The 12,902-nt window shown below is 39.2% G+C and overlaps 1 protein-coding gene across 2 annotated transcripts in view; it reads left to right on the top strand.

The window, feature by feature from the left end:
- AKAP6 (A-kinase anchoring protein 6) overlaps positions 1-12,902 on the top strand; it is a 524,185-nt gene that overhangs the window by 420,734 nt on the left and 90,549 nt on the right. For both annotated transcript variants that reach the window (XM_004698937.3, XM_045287776.1), the window contains exons 10-11: positions 9,146-9,292; positions 12,354-12,578. In XM_004698937.3, coding sequence (XP_004698994.1) covers positions 9,146-9,292; positions 12,354-12,578 — 372 coding nt within the window. The remainder of the gene's footprint in view (positions 1-9,145; positions 9,293-12,353; positions 12,579-12,902) is intronic.

Here is a 12,902-nt window from a genome sequence, read left to right as displayed (position 1 = left end):
GAGCCAGTCAGGGTGCAGTGTAACAATGATGAAACATCCAATTTTCCTCTAGTTCTTGAATGCTTCCTCACCCCCACTATCATGACCCCAGTTCTACCTTACAAATCCAGCTGGTCCAGAGGAAGTACACTGGCACAGATAGGAACTGAAAACACAGGGAATCCAGGACAGATGAACCCCTCAGGACCAGTGGTGAGAGTGGCGATACTGGGAAGGTGGAGGGAAGGTGAGGGAGAAAGGGGGAACTGATTACAAGGATCTACATATAACCTCCTCCCTGGGGGACGGACAGTGGAGAAGTGGGTGAAGGGAGACGTCGGATGGTATAACATGACAAAATAATAATAATTTATAAATTATCAAGGGTGTCATGGGGGAGGAGGAGGGAGTAGCGGGGAGGGAGGGGGAAAACGAGGAGGTGATACCAAGAGCTCAAGTAGAAAGCAAATGTTTTGAGAATGATCATGGCAACATATTACAAATGTGCTTGGCACAATGGATGTATGTATGGATTGTGATAAGAGTTGTATGAGCCCCCAATAAAATGATTTCTTAAATATGTTGAGAAAGGCTGTCATAATAACCAAAAGCCAAAATCAAGCACACCAAAAGTAAACCCACAGCCATCAAGTCAATTCTAACTCGTAGTGAGTCAGAGACTACATCTTTACAAAAGCCAAAGCCTGGTATTTCAGCAGCTAGTGGATTTGAACAGCCAGACTTGTATCTAGCAACCCAGCCTCTAACCCACAGAGCCATCAGGGATCCTTTTCTAGCTTAGCACCAAAAGCATTGCCACTGGTATTTGAGCCAGTTGATTCTGGCTCAAAGTGACCATAAAGGACAGAGTAGAACTGCCCTTTTAGGGTTCCAGGATTGTACATCTTTAAAGGTTAACCTTGCCTTTAGTAGCCCAAGGCATAACCCAATGCGCCAGCAGGGCTGCCGCTGTGATGTCATAGTTTCCATCGAACAGATATCTTTACGTGCATGCCTGTCTGATTGCTCAGCAGGTTCTCTGCAATATCCCTGTGCTTCTCTTCTTCGAAGTGATGGCGTCCGCCCGCTCACTTCATGCTTATGAACATCTAATGGCAGCGCATACACCCGATCCAGGAACTCATATCCTTGCTGTAGGAATTTAATCCATTAGATTTGGGGTTATATGTTCTCAGCAATTTAATTATGTTTAAAATCTGGATAGTAAAGTAACTGGTATTGCAACAAGATTGCATTGAGAAGGTAATAGGATTGAATTTATACACAAGTTGACACTCAATTAAAATTTCCATCTATCCGGTGAGTTAGCCAGTTCTTGGCCAGAAAACAAGAGCAAATGCCTTCCTCCTAAACTGATCGCTTCCAAACCAGCATAATTTATAATCCAGCCAAATCAGGATGCGGTGGACAAGTAAAGCTTGTGTGTGGCTTATCCCATACAGATCCAAAGCAAGAAATAGACTGAAGAGCACCTAGGGTATTTCTTCCTTACATTCTTCCATTTATTGCTGTCACAGAAGGATAAAAAAAATCACACATTAAAGTCTCCGCAGTGAATTGCTGTCCTAAACCAAGAGGTCCATGGGACTTGTCCAGCGAAAAGCCACAACCAACTTTGTACTGTGATGATGTAATCTTGGCTTTGGGTCATTTATATTCAACCTAAAGCAACCACAACCACAACCACCACAATAGAACAACATTTTCTTTCCTCCAGAGACAGGCTGCCAACAATCTTGTTCGGTGTGGGTTTTTATTTGGATCACTTCCAAACAGTTCGCATGCCTTCACAGTAACACATCATGCCTGCTTACATTTTTTTTTTTTTTTTGCCTGAATTCCAAAGTTTTCTCCCTTTCCTAGCATTCTGTTTCTCTTTCAAGGTCTCAGTTATGTTTGTCAAACTAAGCAGCTCCCCCACAAAATTAGGATGTATCTTGCGGAGTGCATTCACTTTACTTTTTGCATATTTTTCCCGAGGTCATGTCAAGGTTAGTTTGAATTCCATCCTACATTAAGACTTCTTTCACAGCTATTTAGCTCGGCAGCCTACTCCCCGCTGGGGTCTGCCCCTTGGGCACGTCAAAGCTTCAGACCTGACAAATCACACACAGATGAAGCTGTACAGTTTTTTAAACAGTTTCATCAGTAACTTTTTTTTCCCTTCTTTCTTTTTCACTGTTCTCTTTCCTGTTTTTCCCCCTCTGCGTTGTCATTTTGGGAATGTTGATTCCAGTTTGAGACAGTGTTATTTTCTCAGAGTTACAAGCTAGCAAGAACATTTATTTTAAAGTAATTGTGCTAATTGCCTTCTAGGCCCCGAGACTAGAGACCTCCAGCCCATTTCTGGCTCGTATAACTGAACTGTAATTGCATTATTACAGTCTTTCGGTAGCAGGGTGACTCCTGTTGGTAAGGTGACTGTATCACAGTGCCTCCTGGAAGGGCAGGGGGCTGTGAGCCATCCCATCGAGAGCAGGGTAGCACGTATTATGAGTTGAGCCTGGAAACACTTCTCAAATGGGGAGTAATATGCGCTTATCAGGATTTTAGCAAATTGGGAAACTAATGGTGCGACTCCATTTTCTGTTTAATTGATGGCGTGAGAACAGTGTGTTTGCTAATGAGGTGTTAGCAAACAGTGCTCCCTTTACCGGCTGGAGTAGATCGGAGTTTTCAAAGCAGCTCACTGCCCGTGCGTTCAGAGGATGAGACATGCTAACTAACTAAAACTTGCTAGATCAACTGAAGAAATGGCTGTCATCTGGTGTAATTATTGTTGAACAGTCATTTTGGCATTATCAGATGCCCAGGTTATATGTTCTAGCACCTACACTAGAATATAGTTATTTTCTTTTATATACCATAGGCGTTTTGTTACCTGTTTCTTCAGGACAAGCGATGCCTCAAGATCTTAACTGCCGACTAAGCAGAACACTTAGACATGAGGGGGAAATACTGGAATGATTCTCTCCTCCTCTGTCCCCCTTGACAGTGAGCTCAGGATGAAAATACCCAGGGAAGGGCTCTATACAAGGCTGGCTGGTTGGACGAAACTAATTAAAGACAGGTCTAAAGAGAAAAAAGCAAAGCAAAGGGGATCAAAGGAATGTCAGCATGTTTGTTGCGTGGGACATTGTATTTCCATTTTTGCAATTCTAATCCATGCAAACGCTACTTTCTAAAAGTGCCCACCTTTTTGCCATAACTCCACATTTGCATTATTTTTGCAATAAGATACATGTCAACGGGCAAACAGCTTGAAGAAATCATTTCAGCATTGGCGCATTAACACATTATGGTGAAAAGAGAGGCTTGTGCTTTTCACGCAGCGCATTTCAGTCTTCAATTAATGTGAAAGCACTACAATGCCTATGCAACTTCTCTTGCCTAGTGGTGCACCATTTATCATTGCAGTTTTACATTGACCTTGACACCCACTTCATTAGAATAAAGATTGTCTACCATTTAGGTTACATTGTTCCTCTGCACAGAGACCCCATGCAAATTTCTGTTCAGATAGAAGAGCTGGGAGGCTGTCAGAGGTCATCTGCATTAAATGATGGCAGCTATTTTCCAACTGCTTCTTTTCATTCTGCTCAATGCAGGCTGGGAGGATCAATCAAGTCCTCTGCCTGAAACAGTGGGGCTGCTGGGAATATAACTGTTTTGGGTAGTAGTGGATATGCCCTAAACAGTATTAAATATTTAATATAAACTCATTAAAGGCCATGCAAAAGCTTCAGAAAGATAGAACATTTATAGAAAAAAACTACAAGAGGCTGGAAACCCCTTTTATAAAATAACTAGACTAAAGATGATCGATTTCTTAATCTTAGAGGCTATGATCATGGCAGTTCTTGTACTTAGTGAATTTCTACCCTAGGAAACTTTGTTTCCTTCCCTTGACATATGTAGACAAGGGATTGGATGGGTCATCTTGGCGCTGCTTGCAGCTGACAGGGAAGTTTTTAGTTATTAGTGTGGTTTTTTATTATTATTATTTCTGTTCTATACCAATGAGTTCTATACTAGCTCTATTTATTAACAAAACCTTAGGTATTTGTTATGTAAAAGAAATGGTTGGGGAAGTAAGTTGCCAGGTCTCCTACTTAAGTTTCTGAGTAATATAATTGGAATTAAATTATTAATGGGAGATACTTTGAAAAAGATTGTTTTATGATCTTCTATTAGGGAATTTGCAATTCATTTTAATATTTGTAGTTTGATTTATATTAAAGATAATGCAATCTATGTCCAATTAACAATACATGGCCAATGTAATGTGATTTCCAGATCATGCAAATGGAATAAGCTAGAAGAGGTGGGGGGGGGGCGCGCAATTCTTAACCTCAGATGTAATTTGCTGTGCTAGTTCTGGCAATTTTAAATGACATTGCACTTTTTAATTTTTCCAAAGGCTCAGCAGCAAATTTATCCCAATCAAGAAAGCCTATTATTAATTTACAAGGACAATTGTAGGAGTCTTGATAATTTCTTTGTGCAATTATTCGCTATAAATCGCTTGTGGTAAAATACCAGGCGTTTGCAAGAAATAACGACTATTGTTTGTCTCAGGTTCGAGCCCTCTCCTCCAATACTGAGCACCTTCCCCAGTCCTGGACGCTCAGCTCAGTGTGAAACCTCACACGCGGTGGGTGTGAGCGCCGGATGCTGGGGTTCTCAAAGGGGGAGCAGCACCAGAGCTGCTGGGAAGGCGAGCCTGATCTCTAGCAGATTCCTGTACTCGGCATGTATTGCTGAGCTGTGGACCCTGCACTTTTGTATAAAAAGACTCTTTGTTAGCCACTGAATGGCATTAGGCATGGCCTTGCTGAGGGGCCACCATGAAGCCTCGCATGAGGAGGGCAAACACTAGCCAGAAAGCACAATGCAAGAGTCATGGACACATCACTGCATTTTTGTGGGGGGAAAAGAAGAAATTGCATCTTTTCACACATAATTTTGCTAGCAGTTGGGTATTTGGTATTTTCCTAGCCTATGTTTCCTTGTCACTGAACTAGGATGGCTTTTGTTTTCTCTCTCGTCTATCTAGCTAGTTCGCTTTCTCTGTCTGTCTGTCTGTCTGTCTGTCTGTCTGTCTGCTACTCTTGCTTATGTGAATGGAGAGAAAGAGATTATGCTTGATATCCAGGAAAGAGATGTAAACTTCTCAATATAATAGCTGCATCAGTCTACTTTTTAAAAAACTTTCCTAACATGAACCCAGTTAAAAGTAATAGTGGTGCAAGATGTACATAAACACTCAAGCCTGGATGACCTAAAGTCTGGCAGACCCCTGTTAATAATCGAGAAAACGCTTTGGTTTAATTCCTGTGTTTCTCGTAGCCAAGCTCCACTCTGCGTTCAGCAATGTCTGGTCTCTTTTCAGCATAACCAACAGAAGCACCATACAAAAGTCTTACAATGGATGTCTTAATCTCTCTGTGTGCTTTTAGAGCGTTATTTTGAATTCCATCATGCTGCCTTTTTTCTTTCCTCTTCTGAAGTTTTATTACAACAGCAGAATTCCCAGGGAGCTTTGAGGGCAAGGTTCACATAATGTAGCCCTGAAGTTTTGCTGAGGTGGAGTCCACCCCCCCATCCTGGCCATCTTTTGATGATCTTTCTATTTCAAAAAGATTCACTGTGTAGAGTCTTACAGCATTAGCTGTAGGTAGTTTATTTTATATATTTTTTATTTACTAGACAGTGAGCATCTACCCCCCTTTCAGGATGCTTTCTTTCTCTGACCTCTCAGTGACAGGCCATCTTGTTCTTTAACATCGAGGAGGCAGAAAAAATGCTTGAGTTGCTCAATGTGTGCCTTCTATACCAGGTTCAAAATGGCTTATTCTTCTGGTTTCCATGGTGACAATTAACACTGTTTCAAGGCATTGTTCCAGTCTCCATTTGGGCAGAATTTTCGGTGTGATTTTTAACAAAAAAACGAAGAAGAAGAAGAAGAAGAGGAAAGGAAGAAAGAAAGAAAAAGATTTGGGGGGCTGTCTTTAGCATAACTGTCAAAAAATAGTTATCTCAATCAAGTCTTCGTGCATTTCTGAGCATATTTATTTCAGAAATCCCTATTTTTTTGCTGGCTTTGTCATATAACTCATTTTTTAACATTTTTCTCTTTAAAAAGTTAGCACTGAGGGAAAATATTCTTAAAAAAACGTTGTCACTTCTTAGTTAAAACAATGTACTAATGTTTGTGGTTATTTTTAATTATTTTAAAAGATATATACATGTATATATTATGACTTTAACATAGGGCATGTAAAAGTGGGCTGTGTCTTTAATTTAGACCATTCACATATCTACTAGGCAGCTTCATTAGGCAAAATTGAATTGACCAAGCAAATACACTTAATAATGTAAATATGCCCTTTCAATAGAGTATATTTTATTTTTGGCTAGACAGAGAGGCCCACAGCAGGTGCTGTGGAGAAATTCAATACTGGATGCTTATTTACCTTAGCACTCAAGAAAAGCCATCTGACTTCAACTTTGCTAATCTCATTTTTGGCTATTGAAGAGTAGTCTGTGTCACAACATCCCCAGACGACAGGCCACAATAGGGTAGTCTTTGCTCACTTTACTGCTGTGGGTGGAAGGAATATGAAGATTAAATTATTTTCTCACCACAGGATAAAGTAACCCTGCTTGATAGGATGGCGCAGACCAGAAAAAGCTGGCGGTTGATTCTCCCCAGCTAATGTTTCTGAAAAGTTGGTCGAGAGAGAAGAGCAAAAACTAGTCACATCAACAAAACACACCTCTCCTGACAGCACTGCATGCCCAGCTTTAGACCTTAAATCGTATCAGGTTCAACCTCTAGAGTGCTTCCAAAATCAAAATAATTATTTTCACCATCAATTACAAGACATTCTACTACCTTTCATTCACATACCAGGACAACTAACAACGGAATTGGATCTCTCAACTTGCACAGTTTGGAGGCGTTGTCCATCATTCACATCTTCATCCTGCTGTTTATATTGCAGGTTACATAATGACAAAGCGAGAGCCTATATAAGATGAACTTTTTAAATCTAATCATCTTTTATCATAGCTGGTGCAGACCATTTCTACGACATTTCACAGAGAAAGTTATTTTATTATGTTTAAAATTAAAGTTACTGCTTTTAATATTCTTATTATTACAAGACTATCATTTTCATGGTACACATCTAAGCTTGTTTTCTTTCTAGACTGATCTGCTATATAGGAGCCATTCGAAGTTGGGGTAACAAGCTGGGCTATGAACTGGTTACAAGTTCAAATGACAACTGGTCTAGGATGCTGCCAGGTGGCCCTACCAGAGGCAGTCCATTAATTCATGTGGCATAAGTAAAGGGTTTGAATGGGATTCCTCTGCTTGCCTGAAATATTGGCTTTCTCGATCTGATGTCAATGTTTTACAGAATTAATTATGTAAATCTTTGTCAGTTACAACATCTTTAGATGGAAATCTGATTACATAAAGCAGATTGTCCTCCCCTCCAATCATCACTCTGATGAATAAAACACTATATTTCTAGAAAACTTGTTGAATATTGAATCCAGAAAACTCAAGTGGACAGTCTGTTCCCTAAATGTCGGGGTAATGTGGATTTAGTAATTGCCTGTAGCTAGGAAACTCAATCAGAATTTCCCAAGTATCACATACCAAATTCTAAAATCGCTGTAAAGCAACCCTTGATTTTTTTCCCTACTATGCATATTCATGCAATTTTGGATACTCTAACACCCTGATCAACATTCATTAATAACATGAAATGCTTTAAATCACCTCATTTAAAACATTTTTGTTCTGTGAGCCACAAATGACTAACATTTGGAGAAGTTTACATAATACAAATGATGTGCATGTTTAGTGTAAATGAAAGATTAAAATATGAAACTAAAAGTATGCAAACATATGCATGCAAATGCTGGAGAGCTATTAACTGAAACCGATTTCGCACCTTCTTTTCTTTTAAGCAGCTTCCAACTGTATCTTGGTTTGAGATTTTATTTATTTTTTTATTTTTTGTTGAGATTTTATGTAATATATTATTAATACAATGAAAAACTCAGCCAAGTGTTAGAGCGCACTTTGAATTTGTTGCTTTGGCCCAGACAAAAGCTGTTCTTATTATCTGACAAGAAGGCTTCTCTTACCTCCTTTAGGGCAAAAGACAACACTACCAAGGACTTGAGTGACCTCACTCTGCACCCTAAGGAAAGAGTTTGGGAATTGCCCATTATGTTTTAGAAAGGTGCTAAACGTGGTAAAGGGGCTTAATATCTTTATACCTAATTTTTAAACCTAGTTTCTCTATTCAGAGGTGTTCTTATATATGCATTTTAAAAATACAGTTCCAGGAACTTATAGTCATTCAGCATATAGAACTTTCTAATGATGAGGTTACCTAAATAGAGTTATTTGAAGAGAATCACCATAGTAACTGTCATATTAAACGGCACTTACATTATCTCTAACAAAACATCTTTTAGGAGAGACTCGGCTTGGCAGTTTGTCAGATGCAATGAATATTGAGGGAGAGGATTTTGTAGTCAGTTTTGAAATTTGGGGACATGTTATAGTAATCGATAAGGAAGCATAGATTAGTACACATTGCCAAAGCATTTGCTTTCTGTTTTCTCTTTCTATGGGCCTCCTCCCCAAGTCCACTCCGAGTTCTTAAGTAATAGGAAAATGAGAGCAAAATGTGCACTGGGGATTCACTGGGCTTACAGGATAAGAGGGAAGTCGCCTCTCATCTTTCTGGATAAGTGTATTTGTACCATTCAGACTGGTGCTGTGGGGACACAGATGGCTAACTCACCAAATATTAAATGATATTTGAATACTTCTTCATCAGATTTTTTGGTTTGGAACAATCTAAAGATCAAATATGCTGGTAAACTTTGGTTTAAAAAGGCATAAATCGTCATCAACTCCCTGGCATATTCCGATGTTTGTGTATGGGGGTGTGATAATAGTGCTTACGCTGCTTTTGGCGAATCCTCAGTGAATCAAGGTGTTAGCAATTAAGTCTGATCCTAAATTTTATTGGAAACAAAAAAGTTTCAACACTCTGTGTTCAACGGTTTTCTAAGAATAGTAATGAGGGCTCTTTCTCTCTTCTGGTTCTAGCGATACAGTGTGGAAATGTCCATCAGGCACCCGAAAAAGACCGAGCTGCTTAGTAAGATCGAAGCCTTGAAGAAAGGTGGCGTTTTACTACCAGATGATCTCCTTGAAAAAGTGGATTCAATTAAGAAAAAATGGGAACTGCTTGGGGTATTTGCATTTTTATTACTGTTTGTAGGCTATGTGTACATTTTTTTGTGTTGTGAAGTACTCTATCTGTCTGATTTCTAATTTGAGGCACAAATATCTCTCTCTTTCAATTCCCTACCTACATTTCAAACAGCTATTCATGCTATTATGAGGGGAAACACGGCTTTTCCTCTTCTGTTGATTTTTTTTAATTTTTTATTCTGAGCTTGTCTCCTCTCAGATTTTAATAATTTTGGTTCTTTAATACATAAAAAAGTAAGTAATATATGCCATGTATTATGGGCATGCGCCCAGTCAACTATAATATAGTATATCTGATATACACTGACTGTCATGCTTGAATGAATGTTAATAGAATTTCTTCTGAAGGTACATGCTGCAGACATCCACACTTAACTATTTACTGTACCTTTAAGATGAAAAGTGAGGGTGTCAGGACACTTTTCATGTCACACGGAAGCCCGCCAAAACAAAGATGCAAATTTGACCCAAATCTGAATTGCAGAATTAAATCAGCCTCTGTTTCGTGCCTCAATTTCCAGCTCACTTTTAACAAAAGCCACCCCACCCCCAGACACACACAAAAAAAAGTTTTATGTAATTCATTTCACGCAATGATGGGCTGGGTTGCAGCCAAAGATTGAGATGCAAGATTCTGGCAAAAAGGGAATATCGAGATCCTGTTACCCAGAGACCAGGATGGCAATGTGCAGGAGCCAGGACTGTCCTTTCGTTGGGAGACAGCTGAGAGAGAGGTTAAACTATATTTTTTCATCAACTTCCCTCCTAAATTGCCTTCACTTCAAATCAAGGGTAAGCTAAATTTGTCAATTACCTAAATGATTCATTATAATAGCGTAGTATGGGTGGTGTCAGTTAGGAAACATAATTTTGCACGCTTTCCATTTTCTGCCTTTCAAATTTTTTAACAAAATAATACTCTAAAGATATTTTGAATGAAAAGCTATCCATGAACCTTGATGACTTGGAGAAGTGCCAGTGTTCCACTTATGCCATATTTAATCTGGGTGATCTTAAAACACTGCAGTTTCAAGTCCTCGCTTTCTCATCAAAATGCGGAACACTGTGAAATTGAGCAAAGTAACTTAAAATGTTAAAAGTGTTTTCTTCGACCTATTCTTACATTGCTTTTTCATAGCAACGAGTGGCAGCCACTCTATAAAGCTATGACTTAATTCAGAAACTACACTATTTGAGAGTAAGCACTGATCCAACCTGGGTGTGTTACAAATGTGAGTGTGCGATGATATTGTAAGAGGTTGTATACTAAATAGATAAGAGCCTTATCAGTTCAGTAGTTGAAAAGGTGGTCTGTTTGCATTCTATTTGAGTGTCTCTAATACTAATATGATAAATAACTAATAATAGTCTCTGAAAATTGTCTAAAATAGACCACACATGTTGTTTCTTTAAACATTTTAAATCAACATTGTGTATATTACTTTTTTAATGAAATATTTAATTACTGCGTATGGACCTGCTTTCTTTAAAATGGTTGCCATTTTGACAAAAATGTCATTCATATACAACATGCAGAATTTCATAATGATCTTAGGAACGTGTAGGGGTAGAGGGGAGATTTTAACAAAACCTGTGCCACACTAGCACCACGAGGCATACTGTTTTAATTGGCATGATTACATTTTAATTGGCATGGAAAAAAAATCAAAGACAAGGATTTTAACTTCTAACAATAGTAAAATAGAGGGATATGGTTTTTAATATTACTTTCATCTAAGGTGAACAGTGTGGAATGGAGATACATTAGAATGAAATGTCAGTGGTGCGTACAGTTTAATCTGTGAAATTTTGTCCCCTGTGCTGCATATTACTCTGTCTCAATTGCATATTAAACAACCCTATCAAGGCAGGCATTGGCATCTGCTGTGCTGACACAAATTGTGAATTAAATGAAATTGATGTCCTCTGTCGTATATTTATGAAGACGGACCATTCTCTGAAGTATTCTGTTTATGAAGAATTTATGATTGCAAACTGTTCCAGAACAAAAAAGTGGCAATAAATTCTTTTTTGTGACCCTACCCTCCAAGGGCATTGATTTCACCTCCTGCTGCTTTTGTTACAGCATAAAAACAATAGCTAAATCGGGATTCCACTGAGGGTGTGCAAATGATCAATATTTACACCAGGAAAATACAAGGGTGTTGCCAGGAAAGGCCTTTTTTTTTTTTTTCTGTCCTGATCTCCTACAGACACGATGTACAGAACACTACACAGCACATGAATGTCTGTGCATTTCATTTTATTTGGGTTTTAGAACATATTTTGTAGCGTTGATTCATTATCGTAGATGAACTCTTATAGATTCTCCAAAGATCGTGTTTTCAACTATAATCATCACAGTGATAAGGCCACCCTCACAACCACCCTCAGCCTAGTGTGGCTAGTCTAAGGAGGCTTCAAGCACAATAGACCAGAAATTATTTTAACATATATTTTAGGAAGTCCAGCGTCCACAAATGGTGCTTGGGAAATTGTGCGATTGAGCAGTGTCCAAGCCAGGTGAAATTAACAACCGCATCGCAGGGACCACCCTTTTCCAAACCCCACAGCCATACAGTTTGGGAAATAACGTTCATAAAACAAAAGCTGAACTGAACGCCGCATGCACAATCTACGTGTGGCCTCTTCAGTGTATTGATTAAACTCAAGCTTCTATCTCCTGAAAATTTGATACAAGGAAGGATTTTCCTATAAACTCTTATTCATTTGAGGATTCAAATGAATTTTTATCACTGTTCATCGATGAACTTTTTGGGTCAAATCTCCCTTCTGTTAGAAGAAAGTACAAGTGGATGAGGTCTTCTGAAGCCCCCGGTTGGTAGTTAGAATAACACACAGGGTCTGAGAATTTGAATCCCAAATAGATTTACAGTCAGGGATGAGGTGGCAAGGACAGCTGGACCCATTCCAGGTGGCCTTGGTCGCAAGCTTACTACAGTGTTTTTGCTACCTAAACTAATCGGTGTTTTTTGTGTTGTTTTGTTGTTGTTGTTGTTGTCTTACTCTGATGCCTTAGAAAACCCTAGGGGAGAAGATCCAGGAGACAATGGCAGGGCACAATGGGTCCGGCCCACGTGACCTGCTCTCCCCGGAAAGCGGAAGCCTGGTGAGGCAGCTGGAGGTCAGGATCAAAGAACTGAAAGGGTGGCTGAGAGACACGGAGCTTTTCATCTTCAATTCCTGCCTGAGACAAGAAAAAGAAGGAACAACGAGTGCCGAGAAACAGCTGCAATACTTTCAGGTAATAAAAAAACAATCAAAGTTGATAAAAAGCTTTCTTTATGATAGGGATGTAATATTTATCAAGTACATAAAGTATTATATACATGTCTCTATGTATCACTGTGCACTTACATGTCTCCTTGGATTTATAGACACCATCTACATTTCTTATATGCCAATGTCTCTGTGTGTAGAAAGATGCGCGTGAGCACAGCAAACACACGTATAGGGTCAATCTCCGCTGCTCCAGTGTTTGTGCAATGCCTATTTCAGAGAGGACACTGATAAATTAAAATCAAACCAGCACACACTACAGATTCCTGGGGGCCTTAAAAGACAACCC

This window comes from Echinops telfairi, unplaced genomic scaffold, assembly GCF_000313985.2.
Source record: "Echinops telfairi isolate 266 unplaced genomic scaffold, ASM31398v2 ScPeMD7_18;HRSCAF=68, whole genome shotgun sequence".
NCBI lineage: Eukaryota > Metazoa > Chordata > Mammalia > Afrosoricida > Tenrecidae > Echinops > Echinops telfairi.
This window is presented reverse-complemented; position numbering and strand designations above follow the sequence as displayed.